This window comes from Phodopus roborovskii, unplaced genomic scaffold (genome assembly GCF_943737965.1).
Source record: "Phodopus roborovskii unplaced genomic scaffold, PHOROB, whole genome shotgun sequence".
In the NCBI taxonomy this organism is placed as follows: Eukaryota; Metazoa; Chordata; class Mammalia; order Rodentia; family Cricetidae; genus Phodopus; species Phodopus roborovskii.
In genome coordinates, this window is record NW_026126636.1 from 14,365,738 (window position 1) to 14,389,077 (window position 23,340).

The 23,340-nt window shown below is 45.3% G+C and overlaps 2 protein-coding genes and 1 pseudogene across 2 annotated transcripts; all 3 read left to right on the forward strand.

The window, feature by feature from the left end:
• Window positions 1–281: 281 nt before the first annotated feature.
• LOC127238560 (vomeronasal type-1 receptor 4) lies at window positions 282–1,238 on the forward strand. Its single transcript, XM_051207177.1, has one exon. The coding sequence runs from the start codon at window positions 285–287 to the stop codon at window positions 1,236–1,238; it is 954 nt and encodes a 317-aa protein (XP_051063134.1). The 5' UTR covers window positions 282–284.
• Window positions 1,239–1,760: 522 nt separating this feature from the next.
• On the forward strand, window positions 1,761–6,493 carry LOC127238496 (uncharacterized; annotated as a pseudogene).
• A 10,797-nt stretch (window positions 6,494–17,290) lies between these two features.
• On the forward strand, window positions 17,291–18,260 carry LOC127238497 (vomeronasal type-1 receptor 4-like). Its single transcript, XM_051207114.1, is given in 2 exon segments — window positions 17,291–18,235; window positions 18,237–18,260. Coding segments are annotated over 2 exon segments (969 nt in total).
• Window positions 18,261–23,340: the final 5,080 nt, after the last annotated feature.

Here is a 23,340-nt window from a genome sequence, read left to right on the forward strand (position 1 = left end):
ATCAGTCACTTTCCGTTCATATGCAAAGACTATGGTGTGTTAAAATGTGTTATTTTGTTTCTGACCAGTAAACCTGGAGTTTCAGCAGCCATACCACGTTGATCTTGAGGCAGGAGAAATTCAATAAGCACCATATTTTATCCTGACTTAATGCCCACACCTTATTTTCCAGGCATGGCTCCTATAGTATCATAGGGTAGTATCTCCCTTATTGGTAGAAGAAGCCAGTCCAAATTGTTAAATTTGGAGCGGAGAACAAAGACTTGAGGACAGTGCTGTCCCACATGACTGTCACTGCAGTGTCCAGTGAAGCCCTCTCCATGTCTGCTCGCGATGAAGCCCTGAAAACCACTGGGGAAATGGCTCTTCAGATCATCTTACATTGTCAGGTTTGGGTAGGGACTGTGGCCAACGTCATTCTGTTCGTCCACAATTTCTCTCCAGTTCTGACTGGCATCCAGATGAAACCCACACAGACGATTCTCAGCCACATGGCTGTGGCCAATGCCTTCATCCTCCTCATCTCTGTGTCTAGAAGGAATATGATGGTATTTCATTCAAGGCCTCCTCTGACTGACCTCAGATGTAAACTTGAGTACTTCCTTTGCCTGGTGGCTCGAAGCCTTAACATGTGCTCCACCTCTGTCCTGAGCTCCTATCAGTTTGTCACTCTTGTTCCTGGTAATAGGGGTAGAGTCATGCTCAGAGGAAGCGTCCCAAATTTGGTGAGTTATTCTTGTTACAGTTGTTGGTTGTTCAGTGTCTTAAATAATGTCTACGTTCCGATGAAAGTCATTGGTCCACAGAAAACAGGCAATGACACTGTTTCTAAAAACAGTTTGTTCTGTTCCACCTCAGGTTTCAGTACAGGAATTTTCTTAATGCAATTTGCCCATGATGCCACATTCATCAGCATCATGGCCTGGACTAGTGTCTCCATGCTGCATCTCTTATATAATCATTACAGGCGAATGCATCACATCCTCACTCCCATTCAGGACCACAGAGTCCATTTTGAGACCAGAGCAGCCCATACCATCCTCATGCTGGTGGTCACATTTGTTAGCTTCTACATCCTAAATTTTATTTGTATCATCTTTCACAGTTTCTTAATGGACTCTCGTCTCTGGCTGAGACATGTAAATGAACTTTTGGCTATAAGCTTCCCCACTATCTCTCCCTTTCTGTTGCTCTTGAGAGATCCTAAGGATCCTTGTTCTGTGCTCTTCCATCATTGAAATCCAGAGTCTTTAAACATAGCAAATCCATGCCTGTGCTGTGCAAGTGGTCTGACAGCCTCCCTTACGAGCTGCAGCACTCAGGAAAACTGAGCCCTGTTCCTAGGCTGTGAAGCACAGTAGAGCTTGACCCTATTGCTGGTGGTGTTGATGAGCCAGTCCTGAGAATGTGTGCTGGGGATATCTGGTCCTGCCCCTCATCTGCTTTATGGCAGGGGAGAGATGTCTTTCCCCAACCCCACTCTCCCTGTGACAGGTGGGAATGCTGGCCTGGAGGTCCAGGAGTAGGAGAGTTTTCACTGCCTCTCACAAGCTGCAGCACTTGTGAGAGTGGACCCTGAGCCTCTCCTGGGTAACACAGTAGAGCTTTCCCTAATCATGTAGGTGTGAGAGAGCTTATCCTAAGGGAATGAAAGCAGAAGAAGTAGTCCCACTCCTGACTCACTGCTGCAAGGCATACACATGCTGGGCAATTCTACAGGCTCAGCCTGGTCATGAGGATTGGGGACAGCTTACAGGCTGATGAACCCTGTAGCTACCCAGGCCCAGAAACAGGATTGTGAGTTGGTCTACCCCAACATCCACACCATCTATGAACTGCTGCAGCAGGTGAAGATGCTGGTCCTGCAGACCCAAGGCAGCAGGATTTCCATGATCCAGGACAACAACGAGATATTCAAGAGGAGTTATAGTGAGACCCCAGTATTGAAAGTGTAGCAGAACACTGCCACTGTGTACATTTGTCCACCTGGTACCAGGTGGCCAGTTGCAGCCTCTTCAGTACTGGCCCTTCTCCTCCTCAGGTCTTTATAATTGGAAAACTAACCACCCCTACCTTTCTCAGAGGATCCCCTACGCCTTACGGTGGAGTCCCTTATGTTTTGCTCATCAGCCTACTTGGGATGACTCTCAGCACCTGCTGCCAATCCTCTTCACAACTGAGGAGCAGGAGGGAACACAATTAGAGGCTAGAAAGAATGTCCCGGCAGCCGATGGCTGACCCACACAACTGCAGAATGAGATTGACATGGGATTCCACTTGGCTCGCCTTAATTGGGACTTCAACACAGCTGAAGGTAGGGAGAGTTTAAAGGTCTATGGCCAGGCTCTGCTGGTGGAACTCCAACGCGCCACGAGATGGCCCACAATTTGGCTAAGGTAAGAGAGGTGATACAGGGACTGATCGAACCTCCCTTGGTGTTTCTTGAAAGGCTCATGGAGGCCTTCAGGCGGTTCGCTCCTTTTGACGCTACCTCAGAGGCCCAGAGATCTTCCGTAGCTCTCTCTGGCCTTCATAGCGCAATTGGTCCTGCATATTAGAAAGAAACTTCAGAGAGTGGAAGGGCTACAGGAAGCTGAGTTACTTGATTTAGTGAAAGAGGAAGAGAAAGTGTATTACAAAAGGGAGACTGGGGAAGAGAAGGAGCAGAGAAAAGAGAAGGAGAGAGGGGGGGAATCATGACAGACAACGGGAAAAGAATTTCACTAAAATCTTGGCCACAGTGGTTGAAGGGAAAGACAGGAGAAAGACAGAGAGAGAGATTAGGAAATTTAGAACAGGGAACCTGGGTGACAGGATCCCCCTCGACAATGGCCAGTGTGCATACTGTAAAAAGAGAAGACATTGGGCAAAGGACTGCCCCAGGAAGAAAAACATGGGATCAAAGGTCCTAGTTCTGGGGGGGGAAGATGAAGATTAGGGGAGATGGGGTTTAGACCCTCTCCCTGAGCCCAACGTAACTTTAAAAGTGGAGGGGCGACCAGTCAAATTTTTGGTGGATACTGGAGCGGAGCATTCTGTGCTGATAGAGCCATTAGGGAATTAAAAGACAAGAAATCTTGGGTAATGGGTGCCACAGTGCAATGGCGGTATTCACGGACTACCCGAAGAACAGGGGACCTTGGCGTGGGCCGGGTATCCCACGCATTTCTGGTTATCCACGAATGCCCTTACCCTGTTAGGAAGAGACATTCTGTCAACAATAGGAGCCCAGATTCATTTTGACTCTGAACAACCATCAGTAACTGATAAACATGGAAACCAATTGCAAGTCTTCACTGTTAGGCTAGAAGATAAGTACAGTCTCAACGAGGAGCCCCGGCGTGACCTAGACTGTTCAGACGAGACTGGAGCCTCAAACATGGACTGGTGGCTGGCCCAAACTCCCTCAGCTTGGGCTGAAATATCTGGGATGGACCTAGGTTATTCAGCTGAAAGCTAGTGCTACTCCAGGAGCAGTCCAACAGCAATCCATGAGTAGAGAGGCCCGGGAAGGAACTGGACCCCATATTCAGAGGTTAATTCAGAAAGCCACCTTGGTTCCTGTTCAATCTTCCTGGAACACTCCCCTGTTCCCAGTTAGAAAGCCTGGGACCAATGATTATCCAGAGCAGGACTTGAGAGAGGTCAATAAAAGGATACAGGGCATACACCCGACTGTCCCGAACCCTTATACCCTTCTGAGTGTCATCCCACCCGAGCAGAGCTGGTACACCATGTTAGAACTAAAAGATGCCTTTTCCTGCCTGAGGCTATACCCCACCAGCCAACCATGTTTTACTTTTGAATGTAGGGACCCTGACACAGGCAGAACCGGGCAGCTCACCTGGACCCGACTGCCCCAAGTGTTCAAAAACTCTCTGACCATCTTTGATGAGGCCCTCCATAAAGATCTGGCCAATTTTAGGATTCAACACCCCCAGGTAACACTCTTCCAGTACGTGGGTAACCTTCTTTTAGCAGGAGTCACCCAATAGGATGGCCTAGATGGGACAAAAGCACTGTTGTTGGAATTGTCCGACTGAGGCTATCGAGCCTCAGCCAAAAAGGCCCAGATTTGCAGAAAAGAGGTAACATGTACTTGGGGTACAGACTACAGGACGGGCAACGAAGCCTGATGGAGGCCCCGAAGAAAACTTTAGTTCAGATACCAGCCCCAACCACAGGCAAGTAAGAGAATTTCTGTGGACAGCTGGATTTTGCAGGCTGTGGATCCCAGAGTTCCTGACCTTGGCAGCTCCACTCTACCTGCTGACTAAAGAAAAAGAAAAATCCTCCTGGGCCCCAGAGCATCAGGAGGCATTTGGTGCCATTAAAAAGGCCCTGCTGAGTGTACCTGCTTTAGCCCTCCCTGGTGTAACTAAACCTTTTACCCTTTATGTGGATGAATGTAAGGGGGTGACTGGGGAGTTTTGACCCAATCCCTAGGGCCATGGAAAAGATCTGTTGCCTATCTGTCAAAGAAACTTGATCCAGTAGCCAGTGGATGGCCTGGTTGTTTAAAAGCTATTGCAGCTGTGGCTGTACTGATTAAAGACACTGACAAGTTGACTTTGGGGCAGAAAATGACTATAATAGCCCCTCATGCATTGGAGAGTATTGTACGACAGCCCCCAGACCGATGGATGACCAACGCTCACATGACTCACGTCCAAAGCCTGCTTCTCACCGAGAGAATTGTGTTTGCTCCACCAGCCACCCTCAATCCCACCACTCTTCTGCCTGAGGAGACGGATGAACCAATGGCTCATGACTGCCATCAACTGTTAGTTGAATAGACTGGGGTCTGCAAAGGTCTCGTGGATATTCTGCTGGCCCGTGAGGCACTAACCTGGTTCACTGATGGGAGCAGTTACATGGTAGAAGTTAAGAGGATGGCTCGGGCGCTGGTGGTGGACAGAACCCACACAATCTGGGCCAGCAGCCTGCCAGAAGGAACCTCAGTACAAAAAGCTGAATTCATGGCCCTTACACAAGCCTTGAGGCTGGCCAAAGGTAAATCTATAAACATCTACACAGACAGCAGTATGCTTTTGCAACTGCACAAGTGCATGGGGCGATCTATAAACAAAGGGGGGTGCTTACTTCAGCAGGGAAGGAAGTCAAAAACACAGAAGAAATTCTAAGCTTGCTGGAAGCCTTACATTTGCCAAAAAGACTGGCCATTATACACTTGTGCCTTGGGCACCAGAGGGCAAAAGACGTCATCTCAAAGGGGAATCAGATGACCGACCAGGTAGCCAAGAGGGCAGCCCAGATGTCAACCTGCTGCCTGTAGTAGAGAAGTCCAAAACCCCAGGATTCAGATGACAGTATACTCTAGAAGACTGGCAGGAGGTAAAGAAAATGGGCAGATTCTCTGAGACGCCAGAGGGGACTTGTTATACCCCAGATGGAATGGAAATTTTACCCTACACAGAAGGATTGGAATACGTCCAGCAGATACATTGACTAAGCTATCTAGGGGCTAAACATTTACAAAAATTGGTTAGAGCATCCCCCTACTATGTTCTGAGATTACTGGGGGTGGCTGATTCAGTAGTTAAGAACTGTGTTCCCTGCCAGCTGGTAAAGGCTAATCCTTCCAAATTGCCTCCTGGAGAGAGACTGAGGGGAGGCTACCCAGGAGCTCATTGGGAAGTGGACTTCACAGAGGGAAAGCCAGCCAAATATGGTAAAAAGTATTTGCTAGTTTTTTACAGACACCTTTTCAGGATGGGTAGAGGCCTACCCTTCCAAGAAGGAAACCTCAACAGTGGTGGCTAAGAAGATACTGGAAGAAATTTTCCCAAGATTTGGAATACCTAAGGTAGCAGAGTCAGACAGTGGTCCAGCTTTTGTTGCCCAGGTAAGTCAGGGACTGACCAAGACATTGGGGGTTGGTTGGAAATTACATTGTGCATACAGACCCCAAAGTTCAGGGCAGATAGAGAGGATGAATAGAACCATTAAAGAGACCCTCACTAAATTGACTGCAGAGACTGGCATTAATGACTGGATAGCTTTCCTACCCTTTGTGTTTTTCAGGGTTAGAATCACACCTGGACAGTTTGGGCTGACCCTCTATGAATTGCTCTATGGGGGGGAGGCTCCTCCACTGATGGAAATTGCTTCTGTACATAGTGTTGATGCATTGCCTTCCCAGGCTTTGTTTGCCAGGCTCAAGTGGGTGAGTCAGCGAACGTGGAAGCAGCTCCAGGAAGTCTACTCGGGAGGAGACTTGCAAATCCCACATCTCTTCCAAGTGGGAGACTCAGTCTATGTTAGATGCCACCACGCACGAAACCTCGAGACTTGGTGGAAAGGCCCATATATTGTGTTCTGACCACACCAACGGCTGTAAAGGTGGAGGGAATTCCCTCTTGGATCACACATCAAACCAGCACCACCTCCTGATCCTGGATGGAGAGCCGAAGAGCCTGAGAATCCCCAGCTTAAGTTTCATCGCATGGGCCCTGCTTCTACACCTAAGTGACTCTATCAATCCCCACACTCCCCAAAAATTAACCTGGTAAGTGTTTTCCCACACTGGGGATGTAATATGGAGTATCTCTAAAGAAGCCCCCTCTTGGACGTGGTGGCCATCTGTAACCCCTGATGTTTGTGCCCTAATGGCTGGATCAGATATCTGGGAACCCCTCTGAGACCCCCCCTAGGGATAGCCCATTCTGAGTCTATGATCAAGCGGTCATTAGTGCAAGGGACATGCCACAAGGTATTCACATGGCTGATGACCCCAGCTGCTGCACCAGGGCCACCAGGGCGGCTCAGCAAAGGTTGAGATTAACTACCTTTTATGTTTGCCCCCGGGAATCTAAGTGAAGCTGTGGGGGGTATTGAACACTATTATTGCAAACACTGGGGATGTGAGACCACTGGGGAGGCTTACTGTTGTCCATCCTCGAGTTGGGACCTTATCACTGTACGAAGAAGCCTGACAGGAAAGGGAGCCGATCCACTTAACATCACATTTACTCCTAAGGGACCGGAGTCACGACATTGGACAAAAGGAAAAACCTGGGGTCTTCGATTCTATTTGACAGGGTGGGACATAGGTCTATTCTTTACCATTAGGCTGAAGATAGAGTCCCTGAACCCCAGCCTTATAGGCCCCAACAATGTATTAACAGACAGAGGGCCTCTAGTCCCTGCGAGACCACCTTCTCCCTCCCTGGGCAACCACCCCCTCCTCCAAGGATCACTTTGCAGCTGTCCCAAATATGCCCTCTTCTTCCCCTGGACTTAACCTCACACCACCCGAGGCTATAGAACCCAGAGACAGACTCTTACAACTGCTCCAGCAGTCATATTCATTCCTAAATGCAACCAACTCTCCTGAATGAGGTAACCCAGTCACAAAAAGAGAAACACAGTATGTACTCACTCATATATGGATTTTAGAACTAGATCAAATGATCACCAGCCTATAATTCACATCTCCAGAGGAACTAGGATACAAGGTGTATTCTAAGAGATTCATATAAAGTCCCTCACAGAACTGGGCAGGGACAAGTCCCCCAGAGCTCAGGTAAAGTGGGGGAGGACAGCGAATGGAGAGAGAAGTAGGAGAAAATGAGGGGGAGGAGAAGAAGGCATATGTGACCAGGAAGATTGAGCCTGGTTAGGAATAGAAGACAGGAAAGAGGGAGAGACAGACAGAGAGAGAGAACATAAAAGAGGAAGCCAATATTGATTTGAAGATAAAATTGAACACAAAGAAAGGTCGAGAGAACTGCAAGACTGCTCCCAACTAACAATCTCAGCTTCCGTGGAAAGGCTATCATAAATGCCCTTCCCGGAGAGTGAGATCAACAACTAACTTCTCCATGGAGCCCTCAACTAATGCCTGTTGAAAATAGGAGCAAACACCCATACATAAACACTGAGTCGAACTAGAACCCAGAAGCAGATGGAGAGGACAAGACCATGCGGTAGAAGTACATAGAGACAGCTTACCTGAACAAGGAGGAGCTAAGGGCCACTAGACTAAATGCAACCAACTCTAAAGCCACCTAATCCTGCTGGTTATGTTATACAGTAGCACCACCTTATTATGAGGGAATTGCCATCCCGGCGATTTATTCAAGTTCCAAGGGATCTGCAGTCTGTAGGTGGCTGTCTAAAGTCTCCCTGACGCTGCAATCAGTCACAGGACAGGGGCCGTGTGTGAGTTCAGTACCCCTGCACTACCAGCATCTGTGTAACCACATCAGTCCTATTACTGGAATCTCTTACCTTGTTCCCCATAATGGTACTTGGTGGGCTATGAAAAACACCTGGCCTTGTTAGCTTTGATGTAAATCCTATAAAAGCAATCTCAATTCTGCACTAGGGGCCCTCAGTCCTCTACCCCTGTGTGGTGTATGGCTGTGGATCCCAGCTTGCTGGAATAAATTCCTCTTGCTATTTGCATCAAGAACTCTTCTTGTGAGTGATTTGGGGTGTCGCACCTTTCCTGAGTCACTCCGGTCTGTCAAGGACAGCTGATATTAATTAACCCCAATCCTTAGTGGTTACCTTGTTATTCCTTGCCCATGATTCTACTAATTGCTTCACATATGGTGAGTGCATGCCAATAGAGACTACTGCTTCCTTTAGACCTTCTAAATCTTACATACGTATTGGTTCCCACTGATATGCAACGACACCTTTCAGGTGTTTTTTCGTTGCTGGTTTTTCATTAATAGATACAGGGAAAGCTACCCTGACCCTAAACGGTGTAGAAAATTTAAAGTCTCTTTTATGCCCTGTTACCTGTATCTCTTCTGCTGTGTCAGATTGAAGGTCTTCTAAGGCCTGAAATCTATTCACCATTGCTTCTTTGAGTGTCTGAACTTCTTGAATCATATAACTTTCCAGAGACTTCATTTAATCAGTCAGTTTCTTCCTTTCTCCAACTAAGGATGATTCCATGCTTTTTTTTTAATATTCTCGTCCTTGGATATTATCTGAATGGCACGTAAACTGCCTCCCAGAAACAATGCTCTCTCCAGTAGCTTGCCATTATCCTCGGACATGGAACAGATTCTATCATCTAGTCTTTCCATCTGATGTTCCAGTTTTTTAACCTTATTAATTAGCTTCTTCCAACCAGGAACGAACTGTTTCTGCTAGTGTGTTAATGCACTGTTTTGGTTATTGAGGCACTGGACATGGAACAAATTCTGTTTTCTAGATGGTCATTTTTTATTTTCCATATTTTGTATTTTTACCTGTCAGCTCTCTGTTGCCATCTTCAATATTCTGAACCTATTTTTCTAAGCACTCTATGTTTTGTGTCCTCATTTTCAGCTCTCCATTGTCATTTCAATATTTTGAATCCTTGAAACTAAGTCACCTATGGTTTGTACAAGTTCCTTATCTTTTGCACTAATCTCAAACCATTTCTTTAAGACTATCATAATAATGATGAAACCCGTTGCTATTAAAAATGTATACATTGGTTAAATCATGATTTTCTTCTGCTAAAATTCCTTCTATATATTAAGTAAAAGAATTCCTAAAGTCCTGCATCATAAGATTATCTGCCATAGGTATGGAACAATTGATCTCAGATATTATTTCAGGTTAAATTGCGAAGGATGTTGTATTACCTTAGATATAATCTTCCTGTCCTGGAACTTTAATGCTTTTATTTGTAGATCTCAACTTGAAGTAATTACACCTAAAGTTGTACCACCAAATAGCATCCAGCAGCAGACGATCCTTCTGATCCCAGTCCCGGTAGAATATCTCATAACAAACTAAAGCAAGTGAAATTTTGTTAAGTGAAGGCGTGAAGGAGCCTCGTGTAATTTGCTGGAACAGCAGGGCTAACAGGTGTTGCCTCCAACTGGCGCTGCCGGGAGGTGGGAACACAAGAGCTGGGTGGACTCAGGGTTCTTCAAGAATGCAACACCCTGTAATGGGCAGCAGAGATGAGCAGAGATGAGCAGTGGTGAGTGCAGTCTCGGGTCCTCTGCAGGGATAAAGGAGATGAAGGGCAGATTCAGACAGCCCGCTAGCTGCAGTGTGTCTGCCTGGTTTAGTCAAGGGACGCGGCCTGTTCCGAGATGGTGGGTTGGCAGTGGTGGCCTCGGCAGAAGTAGGCACAGCTGGAGCAAGGAAACCTCAGAGCACGGGTTTTGTAAGGAGCAGACCAGGAGAGCACCAGGACGGGAAAGTAAGCTGTAAGAGAATGCCAAGTAGCTGGTGTGAGAAAAGGGAGCAGCCGCGTGGGTGAAACCTAATTCCCCGGGTCCTGTGTAAATCTGGATGCCGCTTCTGACACCAGAGAGTGTGGTTTAATGAGGATCAGGAAAAACGAATAGGCTGAAAAGATGTTTTTCAGGGAGAAATAACTTATAACAGAGACAGAGGAACACCAGCAGGTTCCTGGTCCCCGAGGATGCTCACTCTATCCCCGACCTGCAAGCAAGGGAGAACTCCCAGGTAACATCTAGTTCCCCCAGGTAACATCTGCCCATGTCCTCACCCCCACTGGGCGTGGTAAGTGCCAGAGGTGTGGACAAAGTGAATTATTATCTACAGAGTTCTGCCTGCCTTTGCCTCCCACACTTGGGATTGATAAAAGGCTTTTTCCATCACTGCCAGGAACTATATCTCTGTTTTTAAAGGACTTTCTCTATCCTTTTTCTTTTCTCTTCCAAGCCTACTTATATTGAAATAAACTGTAAACACTTTAAAGGTTTCCCTTCATCTGAATCTTCCTTTACTGTATATCTGTGTCTTTTCCTGGCCATGAGTCTTCTATTTGATAATCAACGTGGCTAAGATTAAAGTGGTGGCTGGCCCCTTTCTATTCCTTGGCTCTCTGAGAGTCAAGCATCATGGCAGAGTTCATAGGTTCATGTCCACACTAAGAAGTATACGATCGGACCCCCATTGTCAGGCCTCTGCTAGATGTGAGTCTGGGACCAATTCTGGTGTAATCCCCCTACACACCCACACACACCCTTCCCCGAGAACTCGCCGGATTGGACCTAGATCTTGCTTCCCAGGTATCCTGTCCCCAGTGAGAGCGCTCCTGGTGCTCTGACACACACCCACAGACCCCCACCGAGAGCCTGTCCTCCCCTACCCTGTGCCCTACCCTGCCCACTGTCCCACCGCTCTGGTTGAGCATTGGGACAGAGGGCGGAGCCAACAATCCTGACACCGTTGGGGAACTTCCTGGAGCTGTTATTTGCACACTAGACCTACCTGTCCACTCAGGACCACCCTTAACTTCCACCTGCCTGGTCTATGATCCCCACCGCCAGTCCTCTACTGGAGATCCAGCCCCTCCCAGGGATCCGCCTACCCCCTTGGGTAGGGAAGGCTGGTTGGGGTAAGTGTGAGGCTGGGAGAGAAGGAGGGAAGGAGGGAGGGAGTGTAAGGGAACTGGGATCCGTGTGTAAGATAAAAATAAAAAGTAAATTAGTAAACAAAGAAGTACACGATGGACTGTTCATTAACATCACTTAATTGTTTACTAGCAAAGCCTCTTAAAAGAGCCCTGCACTTTTTGTCTCTAATGTTGAATCATGAACCCTCCCTTAAAGCAGCCATGAGCCCCTGCTTGTCTGTAAAGAACAGAGCCCACTGAAGAAAATACTGTTACCAAGAAGCTGGGTTCCCCCCCCCCACTCTTTCGATTTTTGAATCCCTTTGTAAGTTTCTGTCAAGTTTTACATGGAACATCTCGCCTCTCAATGGGTGCCATTTGTTGACGGAAGTTTCTGTCCCACCTGGTCACCTCACACTTCAGCCCCAAATAAAAACTCGCAGGCTCTATTGATTATAAAACTGATGGCCAATGGGTAGGGCTTCTTACTGGCCAGCCCTCTCTTAACTATTTAACCCCTGTGTATTAATCTATGGATTTCCATGAGGCTGTGACTTACCAATGATGTGGCATCTTACTCCTTTGGCAGCATGCCATCTCTCGGCCTCTCTCTGCCTTTCTCTCCCCAGCCTTCTCCTTGTCTAGCGAACTCTCTTATACTTCCTGCCTGGCTATTGGCCCATCCGTGTTTCATTCATCAACCAATAGGAGAAACATATATACAAAAGGACATCCCCTATCAACAAAATGTTGCAAAGAAGTTGTCTCACCTAAAATCCTCAAGACGAACATTGTCTGCAGGGAATCAGGAGTGTGAATGGCCACTTACTTATCACAATGAGACACCTGTGAAAGACGTGGCTACCACTTGAGAATTCGGCTGGTGGCCACAAGAGAGACAAGCAGAGAAGAGGTGAGTCCAGCTAGGCAATTTCTTCCTCTGTTCTCAGTTCTCTGCCAAGGGCAAAGGAAAAACTTCTCAGTGAGGTGATTTACCACCCGGCAAGTGTGGTGGCGTCTGAGGCCACACAGTGTAGGGACACAGAGCTCCCCACTCGAGCAGAAGGTGAGACAGGCACCTTCAACACACAGCCTGGACAAGTGGTGGTCTTCATTCTCTTGAGCCAGACCAGCAGGTGACTAACTGTGCAAGGTGGGAGATGTATCATTCCCATTGGCTCATTCAATATCTGGGTGGGACAGTTGGAAAGTTCCTGGGTCAAGGCCAAGGCTATTTAAATATGGGGTACAGAACTGGAGAGAGAATTCTCTATAGAGGAAGTCAGAAAGGCTGAAAGACACTTAAGAAAGTGCTCAACATCCTTAGCTATCACAGAAATGCAAATCAAAACAACTTTGAGATACCATCTTACTCCTGACAGAATGGCTAAAATTAGAAACACCAATGATGACTCATGTTGGAGAGGATGTGGAGAAAGGGGAACGCTCCTCCACTGCTGGAGGGAGTGAAAACTCGTACAGCCATTTCGGAGATCAGTGTGGCAGTTCCTCAGGAAAATGGGAATCAGTTTACCACAGGACCCAGCAATCCCCCTCATGGGCATATACCCAAAGGATTCACATCAATGCAACAAAGACATCTGTTCAACTATGTTCATATCAGCATTATTTGTAATAGCAAGAACCTGGAAGCAACCTAGATGCCCCTCAACTGAAGAATGGATAAAGAAGATGTAGTATTCCATTTACACAATAGAATACTGCTCTGCAGAAAAAAAAAATCAATGGAATCTTGAAATTTGCAGGCAAGTGGATGGCACTTGAAGAAACCATCCTGAATGAGGTAACCCAGTAACCAAAAAAAGGAACATGGTATGTACTCGCTCATATATGGATTTTAGAACTAGAGCAAAGAATCACCAGCCTATAATTCATATCACCGCCAGAGGAAGTAGGATACAAGGAGGATTCTAAGAGATTCATTAAGGTCCCTCAAAGAAGGGGGAATGGACATGCTCTCCAGAGAACATGGGGGGGCAGTGAGTGGAGAGGGAACTAGGAGAAAGAGAAGCAGAGGAGAGGAAAGCACGTGAGACTAGAAGAGAGAAGAGAGAGGGAGACAGAGTGGCACAGAGAGAGAGACTACAAAAGAGGGAGACATTATAGGTTTGACGAGAAAACTGAACTTAAAGAAATGTCCAGAGTCCTATAAGACTGACCCCACTTATCCACGACTAACTTATCCACCATCATGGAGCCCTCATCTAGTAGCTGATAAAATAGAAGCAGACACCCACAACTAAACACTGAGCCGAACTAGAATCCAGATGCAGAGAGGAAGGACAAGACCAAGCTGCAGAATCACATAGAGAGAGCTAACCTGAACAAGGAGGGGCTAATGGGCCCCCAGACTGATAGCTGGGAATCCAGCATGGGACGGACTCAGACCCCCTGACATGGGTCTCAGCTAGAAAACCTGAGCAGTCTAAGGGACCTCATACAATGGATCCAGGATGTATTCCTGGTGCACAAAAGGACTTTGTGGGCACATCCCCCATGGAAAGGATACTCCTTTAACCTAGAGATAGGAGAGATGCCCTAGTCCTTACTCCAAATGACTTGACAGATTTAGATGACCCTTCTGGAGGGTATCACCCTACATGAGGAGTGGGTGGGATGGGAGAGGAGGGTGGTCGGGGTGGAAGAGAGGGAAAGATGGAGAAAGAGGGAACTGGGAATGGTATGTAAAATAAAAATAAAAAATACATATTAAAAAAAGAGAACTACAGACCTATATCCCTCTTGATCACTGATGCAAAAATACTCAGTAAGATACTGCCAAATCGAATCTAAGAACATGTCAGAGAAATCATCCACAATGACCAAGTAGGCTTCATCCCAGCAATACAGGGATGGGTCAACATACAAAAATCCATAAATGTGATCCACCATATAAACAAACAGGAAAAAAAACACATGATCACCTCACTAGATGCTCAAAAAGCCTTAGACAAAATCGAACAACCCATCATGATAAAGGTCCTGAGGAGAACATACCTAGACATAATTAAAAGCAATACACAATGAACCAACATCCGACATCAATCTATTTGGAGAGAAACTCAAAGTGGATCCTCTAAAACAAAAACAAAATAAGGTTGTTCATGCTCTCCATATCTCTTCAATATTGTACTTGAAGTTCTAGCTAAAGAAATAAGACAACAAAGGAGACCAAGAAGACACAAATTGGAAAGGAAGAAGTCAAACTTTCACTATTTGCAGATGATATGATAGTTTACATAAGTGACCAAAAAAACTCTATCAGGGAACTCCTACAGCTGATAAACAACTTCAGAAAAGTAGCAGAATACACAATAAACTCAAAAAAATCAGTAGCCCTACTTTATTCAGATGACAAAGGGGCTGAGAAAGAAACCAGAGAAACATCACTCTTCACAATAGCCACAAACAATATAAAATACCTTGAGGTGACACTAACCAAACAAGGGAACAACCTATATAGCAAGAACTTTGAGTCTTCCAAGAAAGACATTAAAGAAAATAACAGAAAAGGGAAAGATATCCCATGGTTACGAATAGGCAGGAAAACATAGTAAAAATGGCTATCTTGCCACAAGAAATATGCAGATTCAATGCAATACCCATCAACATCCCAGCACAATCCTTCATACACCTTGAAAGGACAATATTCAACTGTATATAGAAAAACAAATGACCCAGGATAGCCAAAACAATCTTGTTCAATAAATGGACTTCTGGAGGCATCACGATCCCTGACTTCAAGCTCTACTATAGAGCTATAGTCCTGAAAACACCTTGATATTGGCACAAAAATAGACAGATGAATGGACTCAAATTAAAAACCATGACATTAGCTCACACACCTACGGACATCTAATTTTTGACAAAACAGCTAAAATTATACAATTGATGTAGAAAAGCATTTTCAACAAATGGCGGTGGCCCAACTGGATGATGGTATATAGAATCTGCAAATAGACACGTGTCTAACTCCATGAATAAAACTTAAGTCCAAATGAATCGAAGACCTCAACACAAATCCAGCCACACTGAACCTCTGAGTAAAGAAGGTGGGAGGTAACCTTGAATGAGAAAACTTCCTGAACATAACATCATTAGCACTGACAGTGAGATCAACAATTAATAAAAGGGATCTCTGGAAACTGAGAAGCTTTTATAAGGCAAAGGACACAATCCACAAGACATAGAGGCAGACCATTGAATGGGAAAAGATCTTCACAAACCCCACATCTGACAGGGGGTGACTTCCAAAATATACAAAGAACTCAAGAATCTCATCCCCAAAACACATGGAAACATATGGAATGAAACAACTTCCTGGAGAATAACAGACTCTGAATGACGGGCTGATGGATATCTGGAAGGACTTGGTGTCAGCACGATCTTGCAAGAGTGAAGAGTATAGAGAAAAGTACTTCCTGGAAATACACATGTTGAATCCCTTGATCTGCCCTTGAGTGCACCAATCCACTCCTGACTACAAGATCAATTCAGAACTTAGATTCTCCCAAAGGAAACATGGAAAACTTTTCCTAACTTCTGTCCAACTACTCACTAACATCTAAAAACTTCCTAGACATCAACATTAATCACAAGAAGCTAAAAATGAAGATTTGCTCTGGGGACAAATTAGTTTTTCCTCATTGGAGGCATCCCAAATTTCCATGCAGACAATCTGACTGAAACCACATATGACATCATAATGAGCTCTCTGAGGGATGTCATGTCCAGAAATACTGTTGTTTTATGAGCACTGCAAACCTGGACTCTTCTGGGTCACCTCCACAGCATTGCATGGAGAATGAGCAACAGTTGAGTTCCTTGCATTCTTCCTCAGGCCAAGAGCTACACAGAGAAGGTCTTCAATAGGTGAGGCACTCAAGAGATTCTTCAACAGGAACTGTGTTCATAAGCTTCATCCTGTGAGCATCCTCATCCTGTGAAATTCAAAGGTGTGATTCTGTTTACCACAGACTTCCTAAAATTCCATTTGATCTTTTAGACTTTATAGTCTCTTGTGAAGCTAACACATATCATTGTTTCTTCTGGAATTCTGCAGTTGAATTCAAGTGGGTCAATGTTTTGTTTTCATATCAAATAAAGTGTCTTGCACTCATTGGAATGCAGGTGAAAACAGCATTAGGTGTGACATCGGTATGTGGGATGATGGATTTTAGCTGATGTGTGGTGGGTGTCTATGGCAAATGTATACCCAATAAGATGCAGAACCAGCATTGGCTTGCAAAGGTTGTAATTGTGATTGTGTAATGACTTTAAATGTGTCTGAAGAAAGCTGGAGATGGTGCAGGTAAGACCTGGGACTTCACTGCTTAGAACAACAATAAAGATAGATAAAATTATGAATAAAGGGGACTCAATAGCAAATGGGGATTGTTTTCATATACAGGATACACATATGTAAACCTAGGTTCATCAGTATGACCAGTTGTTTGTCAGAAATAATTGGTATTGTATTATGTAGAAGACTAGCATCAAATGTTCTCAACAGCCAACAAGTTCTTTTCCTATGATAAAATTCAGATACACAACTTCATTGGTAGCATGTAATCATTCTTAACAAATTACTAAAATATAAATAAATTACATTGTTGATGGAGTTGTGTTTTCATGTCGGTCACTTTCCTGTATTCATATTAAAAGTCTACAGTGTGTTAAAATGTGTGCTCTTTTGATTCTGACAAGTAAACTTGGAACTGCAGCATCCATACAACATTGATCTTGAGGCAGGAGAAATTCCATACGGATCATATTTTATCCTGACTTAATGACCATGCCTTGTTTTCCAGGCACAGCTCCCATAGTATGATATGCCAGTACCTAATTATCTCGAGAATAAGCCACTCCAAATCACTTGTTAAGCTTGGAGCAGAGAACAAAGACTTGAGGACAGCACTGTCCCACATGACTGTCACTGCAGTGTCCAGTGAAGCCCTCTCCATGTCTTCTCACGATGAAGCCCTGAAAACCACTGAGGAAGTGGCTCTTCAGATCCACATACATTGTCAGGTTTGGGTAGGGACTGTAGCCAACATCATTCTGTTTGTCCACAATTTCTCTCCTGTCCTGACTGGCATTCAGATGAAACCCACACAGACGATTCTCAGCCACATGGCTGTGGCCAATGCTTTCATCCTCCTCATCACTGTGTCTCCAAACAATATGATGGATTTTGCTTCAAGGACTCTTCTGACTGACCTCAGATGTAAACTTGAGTACTTCCTTCGCCTCATGGCTCGAAGCCTTAATATGTGCTCCACCTCTGTCCTGAGCTCCTATCAGTTTGTCACTCTTGTTCCTGGTAATAGGGGTAGAGTCATGCTCAGAGGAAGGGTCCCAAATTTGGTGAGTTATTCTTGTTACAGTTGTTGGTTGTTCAGTGTTGTAAATAATGTCTACATTCCAATGAAGGTCACTGGTCCACAGAAAACAGGTAATGACACGGTGTCTAGGAACAAGTTTGTCTGTTCCAACTCTAGTTTCAGTATAGGTGTTATCTTCTTGCGTTTTGCCCATGATGCCACATTCATCAGCATCATGGCCTGGACTAGTGTCTCCATGGTTTGTCTCCTCCATAGGCATTACAGACAAATGCATCACGTCCTCACTCCAATTCAGGACCACAGAGTCCATGCCGAGACCAGAGCAGCCCATACCATCCTCATGCTGGTGGTCACATTTGTTAGCTTCTACATCCTAAATTTTATTTGTATCATCTTTCACAGTTTGTTAATGGACTCTCGTCTCTGGCTGAGACATGTAAGTGAAGTTTTGGCTGTAAGCTTCCCCACTATCTCTCCCTTTCTGTTGATGTTGAGAGATCCTAAGGATCCTTGTTCTGTGCTCTTCCACCATTGAAATCCAGAGTCTTTAGACATAGTAAACCCATGCCTGTGCTGTGCAAGTGGTCTGACTGCCTCTCTTACGAGCTGCAGCATTCATGAAAAGTGAGCCCTGTTCCTAGGCTGTGAAGCACAGTAGAGCTTGACCCTATTGCTGGTGGTGTTGATGAGCCAGTCCTGAGAATGTGTGCTGGGGATATCTGGTCCTGCCCCTCATCTGCTTTATGACAGGGGAGACATGTCTTTCCCCAACCCCACTCTCCCTGTGACAGGTGGGAATGCTGGCCTGGAGGTCCAGGAGTAGGCGAGTTTTCACTGCCTCTCACAAGCTGCAGCACTTGTGAGAGTGGACCCTGAGCCTCTCCTGAGCAACACAGTAGAGCTGTCCCTAATCATGTAGGTGTGAGAGAGCTTATCCTAAGGGAATGAAAGCAGAAGAAGTAGTCCCACTCCTGACTCACTATTGCAAGGCATACACATCCTGGGCACTACTACAGGATCACCCTGGTCATGAGAATTGGGGACAGTTTACAGGCTAATGAACCCTGTAGCTACCCAGGCCCTGAACCAGAATTATGAGTTGGTCTACCCCAACGTCCACACTATCTATGACCTGCTGGAGCACATGAAGATGTTGTCCCTGCAGACCCAAGGCCGCAGGATTTCCATGACCCAGGACAATAACAAGATATTCAAGAGGAGTTACAGTGAGACCCGGTGTTGAATGTGCAGCAAACTCCAGAGGCCTGGAATCAGACTAAGGACTCTTTGCAAAGAACACTGGCAAGTAAAGAGATATGCACGAAAACCATAGACTGTGACTCCCTGTGTCAAACTACGGGTTCCATGGTGAGATTTTTCATTCTCTTTTGTCTTGAATATCATATTATTTAAGGGGCGAGGTTGCAAGGTGAAGGTAAATATGAAGGGACATAGAGATGAGTGGTATTGAGATGCAAGATGTGAAAGACAAAAAGAATAAATAAAAATAATATTTAAAAACCCTCGAAGACAGCTTTACTAATGCCATTAAATACTCTGTCACAAATATGAGTTGAACAACTTTTTCTATGAGTCCCACACAGTGCTCACTGCTTTTAATTTTGAAAAGTAAGGTTAATGAGAAATGATTTCTGGTCAGGATGTGATTGACTAAGTAGCTGAGTTATGTATGACCCTCCATTCTATTGTGTATAAGTGTGCTCTGTTACAGGCTGGTCTAAAACAGACTAAACATCAGCTTAATGTGTTATTAGGTCTGTTCCCTCTAACTGAATGCGTTATGCTTTGGATAAGTACAGGATCCCTCTTTATTTACCCCCTGAACAAAATAGGATCTACTGTAATCACTAAATGTTTTCTTTTGCCTTTTCACTTTTATTCATTCATTTTGGATTTTACATCATGCATTCCCATCCACACATCTCCCCATCTCTGGAATCCACCATCTTCCCTTGCAAACTACCATAAAGACAAAATGAAATAAAAAAACAAAAAACCAAAAAAAAAAAACAAAGAGACAGAACAAACACAAACCCCAAAATATCAGGATCTTCTAGTGGAAGCTATACTGTAGCCTGTTGAATCAAACAATTTACCCTTCAGTCTGTTCACCTTTATTTTATTTGCAAGTTGTTACTGCCATGATTCTTTGCTGGCTTGACATCTCTGGCTTGTGCTACACCACTGGTAATGGTCTCTCACTGTGGCTCCTATTGGCTATCCTGTTGTTTTCCTTTGTCATGGAGTTCCTGTATTCTATATTATCACTTTCCACCACCTAGTAACTGTGAGTCCCATTACCATCACTGCATATAAAGATGACCCAGTATGTAAATCTTTCCCAGATGCTCCTGTATTCCAGTTGTAACCCCACCAGCAAGCCTGGTGGTCTCTGGATGTCCTGCCTGCATGGCCTGGAACCAAAAATCTGCAGAGAGTGTCGGGATTAAAAACACCGGAATCGATGTGGATGTGGTTTGATCACGCCAGACCACCTGAAACAGAGTACAAGCTGATCCTACATTCAAAACAGCTGGACAAAACAGCCCTACAGACTACAGCCAGGATATCTGAATCTTCTTCGAATCCCCCAAGACAGCAGGAAGTAGTTTGGAAAGAACGACGCCCAAATTCCCAAATATTGTGTATAAATGTTTGTTTTCATTTAATTGGACTTTGTTATATAAAATTAAATAAAAAATCATCTTTGGCTTCAAGGAAAGGTTAGGGCATTCTCAGGAGCCCGTCCCAGGGTTCTGGAAACCAAAGGAAGATTTTGCCTTGAAAACATGTCTTTCTCTGCAGTTATAGCTGCCTGCCTCAGGGGCAGCAGGGTGAAGTGAATTCTTAGCCAAGGTCTTAATTTTCCCACATTTTCCCCTTTTTAATTTTCTATGAGGAACCTCTGTCTTAGGTTGTGTAGGATGTGCCATCACTGACCCATCCTCGGGGGGACCTGGCAACCCCTGTCTTAGGTGGGAGGTTTCCCTACAAGTTGCCCGTCATAGGTGATCCTCATTTCTGCAGCATCTGTAACCAGACTTCATGACTGTCGGGAGAGCCTTGGGCCAGACTGAGCAACACTTGTCTATGTAACTGTTCCTTTTGTGCAAAGATTTGTCAGATCTTGCATAACGCAGGAATCCCTACCCCAGCCGATACCAGTCCCAAGACCCTTGGAGACAATGCACCGCCCCAACGCTGTATCCAACCTCCAACCTGGGCCATGGCATTCCACCAGCCCTCTGCTGAAATAGTAACTCGAGTCTTATTGACCTCTACTACATGGTGAGCCAAAACATTGGTAAAGTTTACAAAAGAATGCCAAGGTCCTGCCAAGTGTGCACTGAGGCAGTTGACCCCTACAGAGACATTTGCACTTCATATAAGGTGAGACAAGAGGAATGACAAAGTGTGAGCAGGAGGCCTGCTGCCCCGACCACAATACACCAACTTGTTCCTGAAGCAAGGCAGTTTGCTGGTTTAAGTTAAGGAGTCCAAACTGAATATACACATTCAGGGCACTTTGCGTAGCCAGAGCTTCACTGACTCTGCCCGCCAGCTGATTGACAGTCTCTGCATTGACGACGGACTGAGCAACAGCAATCCCTGCAACAGCGGCAGCAGTCACCGACATGGCAATGGCAGTAATGATGGCAGCAGTGATATCAAAGTCCCTTCTTGGGTGGTAGAGGATAATCTCTTCTCCCCCATGTCAGTCTTCCACCACCATGGGGGCAAGTGCAGGAACTCAACTACCAGGGCACCAGTATTGGTTGGGGACCAGCAGTTGCTCAGGGAGCAGGTTCTGGAAGAACAATTGAGAGATTCTCCCTCCCCCAAGGACCCATTATCTGTGGAATATTTAAGGGGAGGGGAATGTCTGGACGACCACAAAGACCCTTTCCCTTCAATCACCATGGCTCTTGTGGTGCACAGTGTCCCCAAGGCAGAGACCTATGCAAGCCACAGTTTCTGGGGACCTTCCTGCATAGGGGCCTCTGTACAGGGGGCCATGCAGTAGAATTCCCCTGTTCACGCTGGAAGTTTATAGGGTATAGGACATCTCTAAGAGCCAAGCAATTGCTCATACTAGCATTGGGGTGAAAATCAGCAATGGAAGCATTACTGAAAACTATTCATGACACCGAGAATGACCCATTGGGCAGTTGAGAAATATTAAGCACTCTCTGGAAGCAAAGGCTCCCCTGTGTCAGGAAGGTCAAATTACTCAGTGATGAAATTTCCAGCAGAATGTTGGCAGGTGGTAATGCCAGGGAACTATTGGTGGAAAAGAAAGAGGGAAACAGGGAGCTCTCCTGACTAATTAGCATCAGGATGGTGACGGTTCCTCACCAAGGCCCAAACCATCCGTCCCTCCATGGGCCAGGGGTTCCAGTAAAGCAGGATTAGATTCCTGATGAGCACCAATGTGTCATTCTGATGTCCAGACAGGTTTCTCTGTGGGGGAAAAACACAAACATCCCCTTGAACCCTAGTTAATAGGGGGTGGGTGGTTGCAATTGACCTGTAATTATGTTTTTCCACCTGACCCATCCCAATGTTTGAGAGGGTTTGTTCCAATGTCTCTCCATGGCAGATAAGTTATTTTTATTTATAGTCAAAAATTTTAAAATATAAAGTATGGTAGATAATTAAGAATTGGGAAGGTCCTATATTCCCCCTTTTTTATTTTATTAAAATATTGTTTAAGGGTGGCATGAATGTGCTCCACAATGGCTTGTCCAGTAGGATTGTGTGGGATGCCAAATGAATGATAAATATGATGTTCCGTGCAGAAGGCTGTGAAGCAATGGCTAGCATATGCGGGGCCATTATCTTTTTTAAGATATCAGGAACTCCCATATAGGCAAAGGCCTGTAAACAATGAGAGATGACATCTTTAATCTTTTCTCCAGAGTGTAGGGACACAAAAACCACCCTAGAATATGTATCCAAAGAAACATGCATAAAATTTAATTTTCCTGTTTGAAGCAGGTGGGTGACATCCATTTTTCAAAGATTATTAGCCCTTAGACCCCAGGGATTCACCCCTTCATTGGAGGAATTATGATAAGGGGCACAATCAGGACATCAAGAAGTAATCTGAGGGTCAACAAGCAAGTTGTTATGAAACTTAAGGGAGCGTGCATTTAGTTCATACCGCTCATGAAGCTGGCAAGCATGTTGTTCCTCTATGAACATGACTATTGAGGGCTGAGTTAAGGAATCAGCAATTTGATTGCCCTGGGTAATGGGTCCTGGGAGGCCTGTATGGGCATATATGTACCCCATAAATGCAGGGTGTATCTGCTGCCAGATAAGATGTTGAAGCTTAACTAGAAGAGAATGAACTTGAGATCCTGTCCCCATAAGTTAGTGGGGAGGACGGCCAGGATATAGGGCTGGAAGTAACCTGAATGGCCCTCAGTGTCTCTGCATTTTAAACTTTTTAGGCTCTTTTAAGGGATTGCTTGCCCAGTCCCCTGAAGTGTGGCAGTTCCGCTCTGCTTAGGCAAGGTCAAGAACCAGAAGTTCTCCCTGAGAACAGAAATATCTGCCCCGGTGTCCAATAAACCTTTAAAGGTCTTGTCCTCTATTTTTAGTGTA

What these genes read in the sequence shown, in the direction of transcription:
- LOC127238560 (XM_051207177.1), top strand. Translation starts at nt 285, where the DNA reads ATGACTGTCACTGCAGTGTCCAGTGAAGCCCTCTCCATGTCTGCTCGC.